The 20410-nt window shown below is 39.0% G+C and overlaps 1 protein-coding gene across 5 annotated transcripts in view; it reads left to right on the forward strand.

Moving 5' to 3' along the window:
- CFAP61 (cilia and flagella associated protein 61) overlaps positions 1–20410 on the forward strand; it is a 336449-nt gene that overhangs the window by 118971 nt on the left and 197068 nt on the right. For 4 of the 5 annotated variants that reach the window (XM_033094245.1, XM_033094246.1, XM_033094244.1 and 1 more), the window contains 3 exons: positions 971–1110; positions 14412–14538; positions 18351–18428. In XM_033094245.1, coding sequence (XP_032950136.1) covers positions 971–1110; positions 14412–14538; positions 18351–18428 — 345 coding nt within the window. The remainder of the gene's footprint in view (positions 1–970; positions 1111–14411; positions 14539–18350; positions 18429–20410) is intronic. The other variant, XM_033094247.1, reaches the window with a different exon arrangement.

A 20410-nucleotide genomic window follows, 5' to 3' on the forward strand; every position in this document is an offset into this window, starting at 1 on the left:
TAATCATTTCAGCGTGTAATCAATATGAAAAATTATTAGTGAGGTATTTTACATTCTTTTTCTCACTTTTTGAAATCCAATGTATATTATATACTTACAGCCTATCTTAATACAAGCAATAACTTTTCATCAGAAATAACTTGATCTGCATTTAAATTTTATAAAATTTACAGCTGAATAAGTAGATTCATATTCCCAAGTCGTTCCAAACATACATAAAAGTTTTCCAATAACTGAATTCAGTATCAGTTTTTTAATTTAAATTTAATTAGGATGAAATAAAATGAAAAAGTCAATTCCCTAATCACACTAGCCACATTCCAAATGCTCAGTGGCCAGATGTGTCTACTGGCTACCATATTGGACAGTTCAGATCGAAAAGGTAAGTGGCTGCCATCAGGACATACAGATCCTCCTGTGTCTGCTACCTAAACCCACTCCTCAGATTAAACATGCCGTTAGATCTGTTCACTCAAATGGGATCGTGTAATGATAAAATCCACAGACATCTGTTCATGTATAATCACAGGATTTCAGAACAGAAAAGTCCTGGAGTGCCACTCTCTCCTCTCACAGAGGAGGGGACCGCAGCTGGTACAATATCACTTAGTAAGCATGGAGCCTTTGCTGTGACACAGCGCTGCCTCATTTACTCCTGATTACAAATCAATTTGCAAGCACAAATGTCCTTAGTTTAAAAATCTACTTCCGCAAGAGAGCTATGCAGAATGGGTTCCATTGTTCACAATAATTCATTTATTCAGGGTTCAGTCAGACGCTCTCCATATTATTGCAGTTGCTTGTCCCCTTGAGTTTTATGATTACTTTGCAAATTGTAGGAGAGTTTAACTGAATACCCTCTCCTTTACACATTTTACCCGTATTTTCTTTAGTGTATTACACCAGGAATTTGTTTAGTGATAAGTGATTTCTGATAGTCTTTCCTTGTATCCTACTCCAATCATGTTAGGACAAGAACTTCTGCCTCATTTCTCTGCCACATCTCACCCCTGAGTTTGTCCTTATCCAGAACTTCGTGAAGATAGTCCCCTTCAATAACTGCACCCTGGAGCAGGATCTCTACGTCTTCCATCGGGCGGGATTACTCAAGTAAGTGGACACATGTTTGGCCAAAAAACAATCAATCCATGAGAACAAATAAATATTTATTTTAAGAATTGTGTTACTGATGGAGTGCTTTATCAAGTGATTTTAATCAACACATTTAGAGTCAAGGTCATATCAAGAAGTTACTTGACCACTCAGATATTAAAACATAATATAACTCCACAATAATCAAAACAATGCCACATTGACAGATTCTATGGGTAGAACAATGTAAAGCAAGAAAGAGACCCACCACAGGTATAGTAAGAATTTTGTGTGTGTATGTGTGTATAAAGGTATGTGTAGACATATATATGACCAAATTTGTGTCACAACAGTGGGAAAAGGAAGGACTATTCTGTAAATAGTGGGACAAAATAAAGATAGAAACGTTCTTCATATTCTACAGAAAAATAGATTCCTAGGTGATTCAAGAGTCAAATATAAATATTGAAAATATAAAACATTAGGTAATAAATCTACAGTGCTAAGTTCTGTGCCAGATTCTGAGAGTACAACAGCGAATAACATACGGATGTATTCCCTGTCCTTTCAAAGCTTAGATCACTACCAGAGTGGGCTTTTCCCCTCCTCATGCTGCAGGCTGGCTCAGAGCACCACAGCCACATTTCAGCCCATGGGGAAGGGTGGAAAAAGAAGTGGAGGGAAGCACTTTCCTATTATGGAATTTACATTACTTTGTTTGTAGTCGTTGATCAGGAAATTGGTTGCATTTCCTAGCTTCAAGGGAGGCTGGGGGATAGTAGGTCAGGCGTGTGGCCAGTGAAAACTCAGTTAATTCGGTTAGTAAACAGAAGAAAGGGGGAAAGGATACTGCGGGACCATCATATGTAGTTTTTATCCTGCATATTATAGAAGTTCTAGAAAGGTATGTAGGACTTTATTAATCTTATGTGCCTCTGGGGAGCAGGACCAGGAGGTTGGGGTGTAGATGGCAACTTACTTTTTACTTTGTATCTATCGGTTCTGTTTGATTTTTGTTTCCCACTAATAAATTTTATTTTTTAGAGCAGTTTTAGGTTCACAGCAAAATTGACCAGAAAGTACAGAGGGTTGCTACATATCCCTTCCCACCTTCACACACAGACCCTCCCACAGTTGACATCCCACATCAGTCATACCATTAACATGTTACCACGGATGCATCTATATTGGCACATCATTTTCAACCAAAGTCTGTAGTTTACATCAGGGTTCACTCTTTCTGTCGTATATTCTATAGGCTTTTGACAAATGTGTCCACCAGTATGGTATTATACAGAGTAGTTTCTAAAAATCCTCTGTGCTCCACCTATTTATTCATCCCTTTTTCCTCCCCCAGTACCTCTGGTAACCACTGCTCTTTTTACTGCCTCCATGGTTTTGCCTTTTCCAGAATGTCATACAATTGGAATCAGATTGGCCTCTTTCACTTAGTAGTATACATTTCAAAGTTTCTCCATGTCTTTTCATGGTTTGACAGCTCATTTCATTTTAGCGCTGAATAATATCCCATTATCTGGATGTACCTCAGTTTATTTATCCATTCACCTACTGAAGGACTGCTTGGTTATTTCCAAACTTTGCCAATTATGAATAAAGCTGCTATAAATATTATTGTGCGGGTTTTTCGTGTGGGTGTAAGTTTTCAACTCATTAGGGCAAAATACCAAAGAGCACAGTTTCGTATCACGTGATAAGAGTGTGCAGTTTTGTAAGAAACTGCCAAATTGTCTTTCAAAGTGACTGTATCATTTTGCGTTCCCACCAGCAATGAACAAGAATTCCTGTTACTTCACATCCTCACCAGCATTTGGCGTTGTCAGTGTTTTGAATTTTTGCCATCCTAATAGGTGTGTAGTGGTATCTTGTTGTTTTAATTTGCAATTCCGTTATGACATATGGTATTGAGCATCTTTTCATATGCTATTTGCCATCTGTGTATCTGTTTTGCTGAGGCTTTTTTTTGAAATCTTGTGCCCATTTTTAAATTGGGTTGTTCATTTCTGTTTGAATTTTTAAAAAATCGTGTATGAATTGCTTCTATAATAGAAATTATAGTTAATTTTGTGATTTTAATTTTTTTGAGATTTTAAATTTTATTATGACTCAAGTAGAACTTTTATTACAATGTAGTTTACACCCTCTGCATTAAGTAGAGTGTATTGGTAACATTTTCTTATGACTTGGAATTCTGTATGAATGAACACACACAGGAGATGGAGAGCAACTGGAGGACATGGGATCTGGAATGGTCCCCAGGGTGGCTATAGGAGTGGCTTTTTCCTAGTGGCTTATTTACTTAATGAACGTTCATATTCTTTTCTCTCATACTCTCTCTTTTTACTATGAACATGTGTTGCTTTTATTAAAAATTTAACCTAATTTTTTAAAGTAATGAAACTTTCAACACTTGTCTGGAAATTAGTCCTGGGTGCAGCAGGGACTCAGTTTTTCTCTGTAGTGTCGGCTTCATTTTTCTTTTATCACTTATATATAAAGGCGGAGCAAATCATGTACATCTGGGTGCTTTTCTGAAAAAATTGGAGACTCACAAGCTGGAGTGCCTTTAGAAAATCATGATCTTTGTCACTGTTCCCATCTGAGCCCTAGCAGGAACCTTCCTTTTTTTCCTCTGTCAGTTTTGTCACCAACCCACCCACCACTCCACACCCTGTTCTCAGCTTGTTCATTTGTGCTGTTACTCTTGTTCCCATACCCAAGAATCTGTGCCTGGTTGTGTAGGGGAAGACATACCTCAAAACGCACACATTTGGGGCGGATGGGTGGCTCAGTTGGTTAGAGCGCGAGCTCTGGGCAACAGGGCTGCCGGTTCGATTCCCACATGGGCCAGCAAACTGCGCCCTCCGCAACTAGAATGAAGTCAGTGAGCTGCCGCTCAGCTCTGGGGAGGTCAGATGGCTCAGTTGGTTGGAGCGTGTCCTCTCAACCACAAGGTTGCTAGTTCAACTCCTGCAAGGGATGGTGGGCTGCGCCCCCTGAAACTAACAATGGCAACTGGACCTGGAGCTGAGCTGCACCCTCCACAACTAAGATTGAAAGGACAACTTGACTTGGAAAAGTCCTGGAAGTACACACTGTTCCCCAGTCAAGTCCTGTTCCCCTTCCCAAAAAACAAACAAACCAAAAAACCGCACACATTTGTCACCATCATTGGATGTCCATTTTGTTGACATGACAGTACGCCATTGTTTTCTAGAGAAATATCTTTTCTTTAATTATTTTCTGTAAATTGTAAGCACAAAATGCTTTTTTAGCGAAATCACACATTTAATGTTAGAAATGGCTGTTTTACCTGTCAGGATTGCTTAGCTCTAAAAGGAATGTGATATCCAGAACTGCCTTCTTCCCTGTGCTCTTTAAAGCCCAAACCCTGCACCCCCTTCAGTCAGCTGAGCGTGGCCAGGTGAGAGGGAGGAGGCCAGCTGACCTGAAGACATTCCTGCAAAAATGTGAAGGAAGGACAACCTCACACCCTGTCATCTATCCCAGAGACATTTGTATTTTTAAAAAGATAATTGGTATTAAACAATGCATTTGGAGGAATTTCATGTCTCACAAATGAAGTTCAAAATTGTGAGTGTGGGAGTGATATCAACGAAGAGTAGCTGTCACCTTGAAGTGGTCCCTGGTATCCATTCTACCCAAGGTGGCACTGTCTTCACAGGGCCCTCCCTTTCTGCCCCCATTTCCCTACAGTATTCGCTAAAAGTTTCAAGATGTTTTCATAGTCGCTCCCCCATTGACAGACACCTGCATTTCAGCCGGGGTGCAGGAGGGGTCCAGGTGCAGCACCCGCGTCCTTTGTAAGCAGGGCTCTGTGCAGTGAAGCTCTGTGACACGCATACCTTGTGTCTGTGCGACTCATGCTCGGCTTTTAGCAAGTGAAGCCTTACAAGGGTTTGTTCCCTGATGTCAAAGGAGACCATCCAGGGGTGGCTGACAGCTTTACAAGGTCATCACAAACTGGCATCTTGCACCTTCTGCCCCATAGCACGTGGCTCCCTTTCCAAGGTCACTTCATCTTTTTACTCAAGGAGAGTTTGTATTTCATACACTGTTTAGTTCTATTCCAAGTGCGGTCCAGGGATGAGCAGTGCTAGTATCAGCAATCATGGAGAGTTTGCTCAAGTACAGAATCTCAGGCCCTGCCTCGCTCGGGCCTTTGGAATGTGTTTTCCTGGGAATCTGTGTTGTTAACAAGTGTTCCACTTGATTTTTATGCATATTAAAGCTTCGTAAGTGCCAGAGGTGTTTCTGCCTTTTATGAATATATCTTTTGAAAGATATATTGAAAGATATATTGAAAAGAATTGTGATTCAATCTCTCCTCCAAATACAGATTTTCTATAACCCTATAAGGCACACCTACTTTAAATCTTTTGTTATCTGGTAATTCTTGTCTCTGTTGAGGTGTTAAGGTCCTTCTGTGTTGCATAAGTGGACCCTTGGGCTAGATTTTATAAGACTATGTGAACTGACAGTCTTACAGATTTTTACTTATTTATATTGTGATTTCCCTTATCTCTTTCTACTTTTTGCCTTTTCATAACACCCTCCCATTAACCTATGTTTTTCTAAAACCATCTTTTTAAATTTCACAACTTAGATTATCAGTGGGCATGCTTGCAGTTGGAAATAAAAGAAAACCCAACTCCAAATGGCTCCAACCGTGGGACATTTATTGGCTCACGTAAGTGTGAGGTCTAGAGATAGGTAGGGCTTTAGGGTTTGAATCTTCAGGGTCTCGGTTTTCTTCCTTTTTCCACTCTGCTTTTCCCGGTGTCAGCTCCAGCCTGAAGTTGGCTTCCATCACATTGGCAAATGGCTGCTGCCTTCTGGGCTGCCATCCGTGCACCACTGTGGAGGCGGGAAAGCTGGCTGAAGGCGCGAGCTTCCTTTCCCAGAGGGCCCTGGCATATACCCCCGCATTCACCCAATACATAATATTGACTGTTCTGTGTGTGCCAGCCCCCACTCCAGGTGCTAGGGAAGCAGAAGTGACCCAAACAAACAAAAATCCTCGCTCTCATTGGGCCTGCATTCTAGTTAGAGGAGAAAGACAGAATTAAAGGGAAGAAATAAAATATATAGTGTGTAAGTGATACAGGTGAATGTAAAGAGTAAAGCAGATGGCGGAAGAAATACTGGGGGGCGGGGGTGCAAAGGGAAGGACTCTGGGAGAAGGAGGTGAGGGAGGGAGCCACATGGGCACAGCCAGGGCCCAGGACCTCGACACCTGCTTTTTTAATACCATATTTTAAAATATATCATGTTCTACCATTTTTTGCTTCACTTCTCTTGGCATTTGGGATGGATTGTTCTTGCTCTTAAGTTTGGTTACTTTAAATTTCATGACCTCATGTTCTGGTCTCCTGCCCGTTCTTGTTTTGCTTCCCTTGGGAAATTATATTTGTGTTTGTCACCTGCCTTCTGGCCATTCTGGCGAGTACTGGGACAAATCACTCATTCAGGTGTTAGTGATGTCTGCCTCTTCTGTCAACATGTGCCATGGGGAGGCTCCCCTCATTTCACTTATGACTGCCGGTCTTTGGGGAGAGAACATTTCCTAATATTTATGTTAATTTTCATTTGAAATGTGTATACACTAAATGCTTTTTAACACTTTTTACCTTACGTAGTGATCTCTAGGATGTTTCCAAACTTAATATGAGGTTAGAATGTGGCATAAATGATTTTTGTTTCCTTTTTCTCCTGCTTGCCCATCTTAACCTTCACACTGGCTTTCCCTTTCTCTTGTTTATTTATGAGGAGGACACATTTGGATGAACTGGCCACTTAGTCCATCTTCCTGACCTCCCAACCATGTTTTTCTGAAATTTGCCATTTTTAATTTGGGGCAATATGTTTCAAACCTTCTTATCCAAGTAATATTTATTGTGCTAGAAATTATATCTATGAATAAATATTTACTGCTAAGTTAATTCATACCACCAATTGTCATCTTCGCTCAGTAAATAAAAATGCCCTTAGGTAGCCGGCTTTTAAATGATTCCTCCCTTCTTGTGTTTTTGTTTTATTTGCTTTTCTGTGGTGACTCACTCATGTGTGGTTGTCATTTTTCCCAGCATGTCACCATTATACCTGTTTCAGGCCCATGTCATCATTGAGAGAATTTTGAGAGGATTGACATCATTGAGGGGATTGACATCAATCCTTCTGGTCCTTTTAATCAGCCTCCTTGACTAGAACCTGACAGAAAACTTTATTTGGTGGTTGCTGTTTTGTTTTGGTTTTTGGTTTAAACTGAAATACCATTGTTTTATGTTCTATTACATAGATCACTCCTTTGGAATTCAGAAAGACTCAAATTACTTTTTCTTCTTCTTGTCATATTGTTTTAATTTACTGGCATCAAAAAACTGCCCTATATTCTGCAAGGTTGAGTGACCCCCCCCACACACACACACACCCACACTCATTTCTAAGTGTATAGAACCATTCATTCACTTTGGGGGTGAAAAATTAAGTGTTTTTCCTTCTACATTTATATATAATATTCTGTTTTGTTATGTGTCTGAGTAAATACTATACATTCTGACCTTTGAGGCCAGAGTCCATCAAAAACTGGAGAAGAAGAAAAACTTGTGTTGTGAAGCAGGTGACCGAGGCTGCAAAACTTTCAAGACCCAGTGGGCAAGGGCTTCATCATTTTTTCCTGGAGAGGTGACATTTCCTGAGCAATCACAAATTTGGGCATTCAAGTACGTCAGAGAGAGAAAGGAGTAAGAGAGAGGTGACCTGGGGAGATAAAGGACCTGGGGAAGTGTTAGGGACAAAGAGAGTCTCACACAGGACCCCCTCAGGAGAACTTGCTTTTTCTATGGATGAAAGAAACCATGTGGAATGATAAGGAAAGCACAGCTAATCTCTCTCTCTGATTCAAGGTGGCTTTAGAACCACGTCTGAACCTTGAGAAGAGAATGGCTACATCATTCTGGTTACTCTGTGTTCACTTCCAGGAAAGTTGGGTAAGGCGACATGCAGTACAGGTCGAGGGAGGTGGGAGTTCTTCTTGGTGTATGCCCTGGGACAGAGCAGGGAGCCTGGCAGAAAGGTTTTAATGAAAGAATGAAGATTGGAAACTTCTTATTCAAAACTTGTGGACAGATGAGCATTAGGCCATACTTAGGCACATCCGGTGAGCCCACCCTCTTTTGCAGCTCTGCCAGTCTTAATTCTGACATGCAAACATCGAAATGAACTTGGTCTTTTTGGATATTTCTTTAGCACTTTAAAAGTTCATTCCACAGAAAGCTTGGTATCATTTTATAAACCCTCAGTGGATATCCTTAATCTTTGTAATTTATTTGAAAATACTGCAAGAAATAAATATAGCAGTTTGATAATTCAACAATAAATACTATCTCCTTTAGTGTGTACATGTGTGTATGATGTCCAAATATATATTTTAAGATAATTTCATTTTAACTAAGGATCACACATGTTGAGAATAAAACTAAGTATCCTTACAACTTTGTTTTGAAGTCATTTTATTTTTTGAGGGTCTCTGTAGCTAAAACACAGACTGAGGTCTCCATAACTCCTGGTCCATTTCTAATTTCATATACATCATTTGAAACTATAAGGGATTTCAGGATTATTTCTCAGAAGATGATTCTGGAATCAAGAGAAGGCCAGCTCCCTGAGGGAAGGGATTGTGGACTATCTTGTTTGCTGAAGGATCCCCAACACCCAGAACACACTGGGTATGCAACAGACATGTCAGAAATATTTGTTACTGTCTGAATGAATCATTCTTAATAAAGCCACTTTAAGAATTGATTTTTAAGGAATGCATTTTAATGGAAGATGTATTTCTTATGCATATTCATTTTTTACTTTTTCTGGATGCTCCTGTCAATTGCTGTATAAAAGCAATTGGGATATGTACCTATTGCCATATTTGTATTTCCCTTTTGCTGGCCACAGGTTCCTGCCATCTCATTCCAGTTAAAGGCAGAACAAACAGGCTGCTGTTCCGAGCACCTGACATCTAAGTAGCTGTATACACACTGGCCACTTGCCTCAGAGCCTCCAGTGAAAATGTCGCCTGTGGAGTAAACCTACATTCTGCTTTTTGAACTGAGCAAAAAATAATTGAAAAGTAGCTCTCAGAGGCAAATACTAGGCAATAGAGAAGAGCCTTGTCCCATAGAAATAGAGTGAGTCACATAGGTAATTTTAAATATTCTAATAGCCACATTAATTTAAAAAATCAAAAAGAAGTAAGTCAAATTAATTGTAATGTTTGTTAACCTCTTATAGCCAAAATATTATTGCTTCAACATGTAATCTGTATTAAAAAGCATTATGAGGTATTTTACATTTTTTACACCAAGTCTTCATGATACAGTGGGCAGTTTACACATAAAGCACATCGCAATTCAGAGATTCCACCTTTCAGTTGCTCAGTAGCCAGGTGTGGCTCCTGTATTGGACAGTGTAGCATTAGAGTAGGGCACAAACATATTGCTACTGCCATTCTTCCCCCTGAAAGTCTAGAAACAAATGAAAAGTATGACGTGTTCTTTGGCGAATATAAATAGCAGAGATGACAGATTCACAATATAACACAAAGTGATTGTGTCCCCAAATTGATAGTAGATTTCCATGGACAAACTGGTGAAATAATGTTTGTGTTTCTGTGATACCTGGCAGTAAAACAGCCCCATATCCCATTGAACACTTAACTGAGCGCTGCTGTGGCTAAGAAAAGGCCAGAGTAGACCATGATATGTTCTGAACTTAAAGCTTTGCCAAGGGTAAGATGGCCACATCCCAGAAACAAAGGATACCACAATAGAGATATGCATCAGTGTTACATGTTCATTCACTGTCCTGGCTCCAACAACAATCCTAATAACCCTACTGTAGCATGTATCCTACATAGAAACATGGGGAAGAGTCTCTGGCCATCAACATGCAAGCTGCATTATTCATTCATCTGACAAATATTTATTGAGCACTTACCTAGCAATGAGGGTGCAGCAGTGAGCAAATAGATTAGACTTCTTATCCTCATGAAGTTTCATTTTAGTGGGAGGAAACAAAACAATGACTAAAATAAATAGAAGGTAGGAAGTACTATGGAGAAAAATAGAGCAGGTGATGAAGTGTCAGGGTTTCTAAATTTTTAATGGTGGGGGGCAGGGTAAAGGAGGGGCTCCACTAAGAAGGTGATTTTGAGCAAACACTTGATATTGAGGTGAGAGAACAAGGTTTGCATATTTGAGGTGGAGGAAGCAGAATTCCCAGGAAGAACTTCTGATGAGGGAGTGTGCCTAGAATGTCTGAGGGACAGTAGAGAGGCCTGTGAGAGGTTCAGGGAAAGCAAGAAGCTGACAATTTGGAGATGAGTCAGGAGGAAAGATCCCAGGAAAAGGGCATGGGAAGGAGGCTTCTGTCGTGGAGGGGCTCTCAGCCTTTCTAGAACTTTGGCTCTTACTTGGAGTGAGACGGGAATCATAGCTGAGGATCTTAACCTTGGTCCATGGGTTGAATTCAGGGGGAAAATTGCATCTTTATTTTCATGAAGCTTTAACTGAAAATTAGAATTTCATTCCATTGTAAAAGTAGGCAGCAAACCACAAGAGGATCAGTAGTACCTGTAACTTTCTCTTAAATTGAAATGACAGCTATTTTCCTATCACATTACAGGATTTGCATACATCTATAAATATTACTTATGGCTTATGCTCAACTATATTATTAGATAACTACTAAATCATGTTCTTTAATGAATCTCATATTTTATAATCCTACATGTTTTATGCATTATAAGGAGGCATCCTTGGTATAGAAGAGGTTGAGAACATCTGCATTACTGGGATTTGAGTAGAAGAGTGACATGGTCTGACAGTATTTTATAAGCATCATTCTATTTGCTTTGTTGAAGATGGATTTTCAGGGCAAAGGTAGAAGCATAGATACGTATTAGGGTGCTGTTCCAATAACCCAGGCAAGAAGTGATGGTGGCTGGGGCCAGCATTGGAGGTTGTGAGAAGTGGTTGGATTCTGGATGCATTTTGAAGGGAAAGTCACCTGACACGCTGCTGGGCTGGAAGTGAGGTGTGTGAGAAAGAGCCAAGATGAAGCACAGGGTTTGAGCCTGAACCACTGGAAGAATGGGGTTACCATTAACTAAGATGGGAAAGACAACTGGTGGAGGGCTTTGGAATAAGATTGAGATGACTATATCAGGTTTTTTTCATTAGGAGGTGCCGAGTCCAATATTTTGTCTGATACTAGTTCCTGAGAGAGGTATATTCAACTTTACCAATATGATGGTGAAGTAGTCAAGTTCTCATAATTCTGTGAATTTTTACTTCAATATTCTGAAGCTGTATTGTTAGATCCCTACAGATTTGATATTGTCACATCTTCCTAGTGAATTTTTTATAAATATATAATTGTTATTTAGAATACATATTAATAATCATTTGATGAGTCAAAATGAAGATACACACTCTACATATTAACTCCTTTTTTATTGAGTTATAACTGACATACAACATTATGTTTTTACTTTTATTAAATAAAGAACTTTTTCTCTCCTAATGCTTTTTGCCTTAAGGTCTAGTTTATCTTATATTTAGATTGCTATACTAGCTTGTATTTTGGCTATTATTTGCCATTCCCCTTTCTTTTTCCTTTCAACTTACTTTGGTATTATATATATATATATATATATATATATATATATATATATATATATATATATATATATTTGGTAACCGCTCACATACCAAGCAATCACCCATTGAAAGTATCCAATTCGGTGGTTTTTAGTACATTCACAAAGTTGTGCAACTATCACCTCTATGTGACTCCAAAATATTTTCATCACCCCAAAGGATACCCCATATCCATTAAGCAGCCATTCCTATTCTCTCCTCCCCCAGCTCCCTGGCAGCAGCTAATTTACTTTCTGTCTCTATAAATTTGCCCATTCTGGACATAACATATAAATGGATTATACAGTATGTGGCCTTTGTGGTTTCTTTCACTCAGTATAATGTTTTCAGGGTTCATCTATTTTGTGGCATGTATCAGTACTTCACTCACTGTCATGGCTGACTTAATATTCCATTGTATGGATGTGCCATATTTTGTTTGTCCATTCAGAAATTGATGGATATTTGGGTTCTTTCTGCCTTTGGGGCTATTATAAATAATGCGGCTATGAACTCATTCATGGACAAGGTTTTGTGTGGACATATGCTCTTAATTCCCTTGGGTATTTTCCTAGTACTTTTGTGGTCTTATTTTTTACATTTACATCTTTAATACATTTGAACTAGATTTTGGTATAAGGTGTCCATATCAGAACCAACTTCTTATCTTTCACTTAAAAGTTGCTCATAAATATTAAGGTGATATTAATTGATAATTTTTATACCAGTTAATTACAGAGGTAGATTGTTCTTTGCAAATAAGCCACTTTGTCCATAGTATGGGAGCATACATTAAAATTTAAGCACAAATATTAACTATAATCGAAAATTATGTAGGTTAGAATATTTTGCTTTATTAATATTAGGAAGAGTAGCACTATCCAACTTAGTAATAATACCTGAATGACTGGAGAACATTCAGTGCAAGACCAGCTATATAATGTGCAGGGCCCATTACAAAATAAAAATGTGGGGCTCTAGCCTAAGACGGAGAAGTCATCTCCCCTTCCTATGGGCTCACCGCTCCGGTGCATGGCAAATAGGTATCGTCCAATATCTGGCAACCTCTACACTGGGATGCACAGAGTACTTGGGTGGGGGATGGGCAAGAGGCCCATGCTGAATTGCCAGCTGAACACGCCATGGCACTGCGTGTCCTGTGTGGGGATGTCCACCACTTTGCTCTGACAAGAGACTCCGTGGGACATCCTGACCACCATCCTTCCCATACCTGTGTCCAGGACCCCACTGAGGGTGGGGCATGGTGGCTTAATGTTGGCCTCCCCCACTGATGCAACCTAGTTGTCACCTCTCACAGAGGGTGACAGCAGTCATGGGGCAGGGATAGGGAAACGCTTTGGGGCCCAACATGGCAGGGGCAAGGAACAGATGGGAGAGAACCACTATGGAGTGAGGGTGGGAGGTTGTTACTACATGTGAGCCAAGGCGCCAAGGCCCCACACATGCTCCATTGTCTTATTTGACTTCAAGTAAAACACACAAAATCAAAGATAAAATTATTAAGAATTCTCATGAAGCCAGCCCAGGTTCAATGTAATTCCTTTTCTTTATATAGTTCTCTGTGATTTAACTTTTTAAATTCAATTTATTGGGGTGACATTGGTTAATAAAATTATGTAGGTTTCAAGTGTACAATTCTATAATACATCATCTGTATATTGCATTCTGTTGACCACCCAAACACAAATCTTTCATCACCATATATTTGACCCCCTTTATCCTTTTCTACCACCCTCTCTCCTCCCTTCCCCTCTGGTAACCATTAAACTCTTGTCTGTGTCTATGAGATTTTGTTTATCTCGTTTGTTCATTTGTTGCTTTCAGTTTTATATCCCTCATATGAGTGAAATCATGTGGTTCTCGACTTTTTCCATCTGACTTATTTTACTTAGCACAATATTCTCAAGATCCATCTATGACCTCATAGGCAAGAGAAATAAAAGCAAAAATAAATGCATGGGACTATTTCAAACTAAAGAGCTTCTGCACAGCAAAAGAAACCATCAACAAAACAAAGAGGCAACCAATTGAATGGGAGAAGGGGCTAATATCCAAAATATATAAAGAACTCATACAACTCAAGAATGAAACAAATAATCCAGTTTAAAAATGGGCAGAGGACTTGAACAGACGCTTCTCCCAAGAAGACATACAGACGGCCAATAGATATATGAGAAGGTGTTCAACTTCAATGTAATTTCTTAATATATTTTTTAAATTTGGGGAAGAATTTGGCTTTGTGTATGAAGTACATATGAAATAAAGCGTGGTGCTGAACATTTTAAATTAAATGAATTTAAAGTGTTAGTTTGTGTTGTCTCTGGTTAATGGCATTATCAGTGATTTTACCTTATTCTTTGTACTTCTTTTACATGTTTTTTCCAGGTTTTCTAGAACGAGATGAGTTACTTTTGTAATCATTTAAACCCCAATGTTATATAAAGGTATTTTACTGATACTATATTATATAAATGATATGTTACAATTCTGTCTCCTTTTTTTTTTTAGGGAGGGGAAAAATAATTTAGTACTTTAGCCTGAAAAAATGTATTTCTCTTTGCTCAGGACCATTAATATAAGATTAGCCAATTTATCGGATACTCCTGGTGTTGAAAATCTTGTCAGCACCCTCATGGTGAATAAAAGGATATTGGAGGATTTAAAGCATTACAATGAGGCTCGCAGAGACCCTGTAAGTACTTGCTATGATTAGACTGGCTTCCTTTTCCTTACACTATTGGCCTATTATGACCCATGTAGGTTCAACCCTGATGTCTCCTTGGACCTCAGTGGGAGAATCGTGTGGTGGGGAGTGGCAGAGGTGGCATTGGAAGATGGGAGCAAGAGGAGAAAAACAAGGAAACTGAGGTTGAAAAAAGTGAGGCTGTTCAGATACCCTAAATCCTTACCATGGGGATGGAAAATTTGGACTTGATCCAGACACGTGTCACAAAATGAGATAGATCCCCATGCTTAGAATACACAAATCTGACTGAGGTTAGTAAATGGTGGCTCAGGAATATGTGGGTGCCTGGTGCCCAACTCAGCAGCATTTGATATCAAACTTAGGGCATGGAACCCCTTTTCAGCCCTACTGGTTGATGAGTCTGTCTATATCCTTTTGTTGAGCTGGCTGCATCCTTAAGGATTGCATGGCCTGGGAAAGTTCCTGTATGACAAATGTTGGGTTCTTTTTCTAGTATAGTAACTGTACTGTATTTTTGCCATGGCAATGGGAAAGCTAGCAGTTGTTCTTACATTAACACTGCTTTCTTAAGGACTATGCCAGTTAATTTGGCCAGACATGGAACAATGCATGTAGTTAGAGAAATACTTAGTTAACTTTTTAATAAATTTTATTATTTTTAAAATATTGGGATATTTTAAAATATTGAAGTATAACCCCAATAAACAGTTTGATGGACTTCACAATTTGAATACACCATGTAACAAGCACCTGTTTCAAGAAACAGATTAACCCCAGCCCACCAGAAGTCCCCCTTATGCTCTCATTCAGTCACTCTCTCCCCAAGTTAATACCACCTTGACTTCTAAGATGACAGATTAGTTAAAGCTGTTTTTGAACTTTATTTAAAGGGATCATACTGTATGTTTTCTGATAATCAGTCTTCTGTTGCTCAGCAATGTTTGTGAGGTTGATCCATATTGTGGCATAAAGCATTTCATTGCATAATTATACCACGATTTATTTCTTCATTCTACTGTTGAGGTAATTTGAGGAGTTACCAGTCATTGGCTCTTTTGAATAAACCTTTTGGATAATTTTTAAGTCATCAAGAGGGAGATGCCAAACACCTAAACGTAGTGAAACTTAATATTTATAAAGGCATTGAATTAAAAGAAAACTTCCTCCAGCACATGTATTTTTGTTTTTGTTTGTCTTAGTCTTCTTGTTTCTTCATTTTTTTGGCTCACCAACACAGTATGATGTAGTGCCCTGGTTCTCAAAGTGTGGTCTGAAGAACCCTAGGTGTCTACAAGACATGAATTTTCAGGGAGTCTGTGAGGTAAACACCATTTTCATAATGAGTATGAAATTATTTTCCTTTTCTGCGGTACTGATATTTGCACTGATGGTGCAAAAGCAATGGTGGACAAAACCTCAGGAGCCTCAGTGTGGATCAAGGCAGTGGCACCAAACTTCCAAGTCGTCACTGAGTTCTTCACTGCCACACACTCACAGTAACAACAGGGAAAGAAAGCCCACAATGGGATATCACTGCACACCAAACAGAATGACTAAAATAAAAAAGAATGACACTAGTAAATGCTGGCAAGGATACCAGGAAATCAGATCATACATGTGTTGTTAGTGGGAATGTGAAATAGTATTGCCATTCTGGAAAACATCTTGGCTATTTCTTAAAAAGATGAAAGTGAACTAGCAATTGCACTGCTGGGCTCTTATCCCAGAGAAATTAAGACTTGTACACATATACTCACATCAACTGGAATGAGCCCGGATGTCCTTCAGCAGGTGGGTGGGTAACCATGGCACTTCTGTGCTATGGAATAGTGTCAGCAATAGAAGGGAATGGCCTGTTGATACATGCCTCACGTTGGAGGAATCTCCAGAGAATTAGGCTAAGGAGGAAAAAAGCCAGTCCCAAAGGTTACATACAGTATGACTCCTCCTATATGAGATTTTTGAAATGACAAAGTTTTAGAAATGGAGACTATATCATTTGCTGTCCGGTTAAAGATGGGAGGAGAGCAGGGGCAGATGGGTGTGGTTATAAGAGACGGTCCCATAGATCCTGTGTGGGAACTGTTCAGTATCATCTTGACTGTGGTGCTGTGTACAGGAATCTAAACGGGATAAAATTGTGGAGCATTTAATACACACACACAATCACATCAATGTGCATTCCCTGCTTGTCATGTTATACTAGAGTTCTGCAAAATGCTGGCATTAGGGGATACTGGACAAAGTGTACAAGAAATCTCCCTGTGTTATTTCTCACAGCTGCTTATGAATCTGCATCTGTCTCAATAGACATTTCAATTAAAAAAAAGGGAAAGCCAGTGTCACTTGAAGCAGTAAAAACGGTTAAGTTTATTAAGTCTCCACCTCAATTGAGTACATGTATTTTTAGTATTTTGTGTGGCAAAATGAGAAGTACACACAAAGCTCTTCTGCTGCAGACTGAAAGTATGTTGGTGGTTTCAGGAAAACACATTTCTGCAATTGTTTGAGTTACATGCTGATCCAGCCGCTGTTTTCATGGAACACCATTTTTACTTGAAAGAATAGCTGGCAGACAAAATATCTGTCTTGGGTAGTTGGCAGACATTTTCTTAAAAATGAATAAAGTGAGCTTGTCGCTCCAAGAGAACAACTGACAGCATTTGTCACCTATGATAAAATCCAAGCTTTCAAGAAAAAAATTAGAATTTTGGAAAGTCAGGATCTGCCATTGTGTGCTTGACAGCTTCCCAATACAGCTTCCCAATATTTAAAAGACTTTTTCTGATATGTCTGGTGGTGATATTAGCCAGTGTGATATTTTGGTATTTTTTAATGAAATAGGTCAACATATGGAAAATCTACATAACCTTGGCAAACCAATATTTTCCAGATAAACAATACATGATGTTACAAAATCATGCATAGGTAAAAGATTCATTCAAAATGCAAAACAGACCAATGAATTTTATTGCAGTAGTATATACAAAGTTCATTGACATGGTTTCAGATTCAGTACTTAAAGATTTTAATCTTTAAAACACTACCACTTCTTAAGTTTCGGTGGAGCGTCAAAGAAAAATATCTATAAATATCTGAAAAGATTATTCCTTTTTCAACTCTGTATCTTGGTGAAGATATTTTTTCATATATTTTAACCAAAATAACATATTGCAACAGATTGATTACAGAAAGCAGACATGAGAATCCAGCTTGTCTTCTATTAAGTCAGACATTAAAGAGATTTTTAAAAATATGAAACATTATTACTCTTCTCTCAGTATTTTTGTCAAATTAAAAAATTTGTTTTAATTAACAAGTTAAAATTTTAAAAATTCGAAATTTTCTCAGTTTTAATTTATAATACAGGAAATAGTGATAGACATTATACACATAAACCAAAGCTCTTTGTAGTCTTCCGGGCATGGGGGCCCTGAGACCACAATATTTGAGAATTACTGTTGTAGAGCTAAAGAAAACAGATTCCAAGTCAAGGGAATGTGATTTGAATCATAGGTCCATCCCTTACTAGCTGGAGATCTTGACAAGTTACTCAGCCTCCCAAGCCTTATTTTCTCATAAATGAAGTAGAAATAATGATAATACTTATAGGTTGGAGTGAGGTTCAAATGAACACAAAGAGGGCATTTAACTTACTACCTGGCCCAGAGGTAAGTGGTGATAGATGGTGGCTCTGACTATCATTATGTGATCATCGTCAAAACCCATTATTGACTGCTTACAGAAACATTAATAGTGATATTTTCAAGGGTTTTAAAACATGCTTATCATTTCAGGATGGAACACCACTGCAGGCATTTGTAGCTGATGTGGCAGAACAAATAGTTGGCATTGCAGTGATCAGAAATGAAATGGTAAATTATGAAATGGATATTAATTTCTTTGTGCCTTTTTATATCAAATTATCACACAATACCTCTTTTCTTTTTTAAGATTTTATTGGGGAAAGGGAACAGGACTTTATTGGGGAACAGTGTGTACTTGCAGGATTTTTTCCAAGTCAAGTTGTTGTCCTTTGAATCGTAGTTGTGGAGGGCGCAGCTCAGCTCCAGGTCCAGTTGCTGTTGCTAGTTGCAGGGGGCACAGCCCACCATCTCTTGGTGGGAGTCAAACCGGTAATGTGGTTAAGAGGATGCGCTCCAACCAACTGAGCCAACCTGGACCTCAGCGGCAGCTCAGCTCAAGGTGCCGTGTTCAATCTTAGTTGCAGGGGGCGGAGCCCAGCATCCCATGTGGGAGTCAAGGAGTCTAAGTGTCCACCTTGTGGTTGAGAGCCCACTGGCCCATGTGGGAATCGAACCAGCAGCCTTCGGCATTAGGATCACAGAGCTCCAACCGCCTGAGCCACCCGGCTGGTCCCGCAATACATCTTTTGAAGTTTCATTTTTACTTATTTAATATGAATGTCTTCTTTTTCTGAAGGATATAAATCATCATATGCTTTTATCCCACTCAGCAGCCTTCCAAATATTCATTTTTTTTCCAGTTCAACATTCCAGTTCACATTCTAAAAATTCAAATAACCTTCCACCATCAAAAAAAGTCCCACTGCTCTCTCCAAAGGATTACTGCTATTGATAGGCATTTATCTCTTCCAACATTCTCCCTTGCACTTAATTAGGGGTGTGTGTGTGTGTGTGTGTGTGTGTGTGTGTGTGTGTGTGTGTGTGTGTGTGTGTGTCTCTCAAGAGGACATCTGATTTTATTTTTTCCCAGTGCACAGCCAATTATTCTAAAGTTTTTATTACAGAGTAGTCTATTCTTTCCCCACTGATTTAAAATGCTGCCTTTACATTATTAAATTTCCATGTGCCTGTGTCTGTTTTTACTCTCTATTTTGTTCCACGGATTTATTTGTTGATATCTATTTCATTATCATGTGCTTTGATATCTGGTAGGGAGTCTTCTCTCATTTGTCTTTTTTCCCTAAATTTTCATGGTTTTACTTGGATATTTCTTCCCCCAGATAAACCTTGTAATACTTATGAATTTGTTTGCACCTATGTAGATTTTATAGAAAATTTTAGGCAGAATTGACAATTAAAATACTGGGACTTCCCTTCTAGGAACATAGCTGCCTCTATTTTTGTTATTCTGTTGTTGAATTCGTTTGGATTCTTCAGAAAAGTTTTGTGGCTTTTTTTCACACAAGTTTTTTTTTGCCAGATACTTGTCTACCCCTCGGGTTCACTGTGTGCCCTTCTCCATCCTGTGCAATCCCAGGAAGCCCAACCTGGTGGGTAGCATCACAGTGCCTTTGCCCTTTGGGTTCCAGTTAGGTTTGGCCAATGGGGAACCCTGATGAAAAGAAGGGAGGAGAGTGAAATTGGGGTCCCTGGTCTCTCCACTGAATTCTCTGATCTTTTCAAGTCAGCCTCTTGTCCATGACTCTTACTGGGTTCCAGTAACCAGTACGTCTCATGCCACCTACTTAGGGTGGTAATATCTTGCAGTTGCTGCTACACTATCCCTGCTGGTTTCTCTACACCCTGCCCCCTCATTGTAAATAGTCCCTTTGTTAAACCTACCTCCAATTATGCTAATTTGAACATACCATCTGTTTCCTGCTGAGACCATGACCAATACAGTCCTGGACATTTGTGATTTATTTTTACATGTTTTATATTTTTCTGTGTATTGTGAATAGACACTTTTTTTTTTCATTGTGCTTTCAATATTTGGTATGTGGGAAAACTACTAATTTTTGTATTGTGATCTTGTATCCAATCACGTTTTTGAAGTCTTTTATTAGCTCTGAGTGTTTCTCCATTGATTCTCTTTCCGGCAGAGCATAACTGGTCAAAGCAGCTATAGGGCATGCTCAGATTACAGGGAC

Source organism: Rhinolophus ferrumequinum, chromosome 23, assembly GCF_004115265.2.
Source record: "Rhinolophus ferrumequinum isolate MPI-CBG mRhiFer1 chromosome 23, mRhiFer1_v1.p, whole genome shotgun sequence".
NCBI lineage: Eukaryota > Metazoa > Chordata > Mammalia > Chiroptera > Rhinolophidae > Rhinolophus > Rhinolophus ferrumequinum.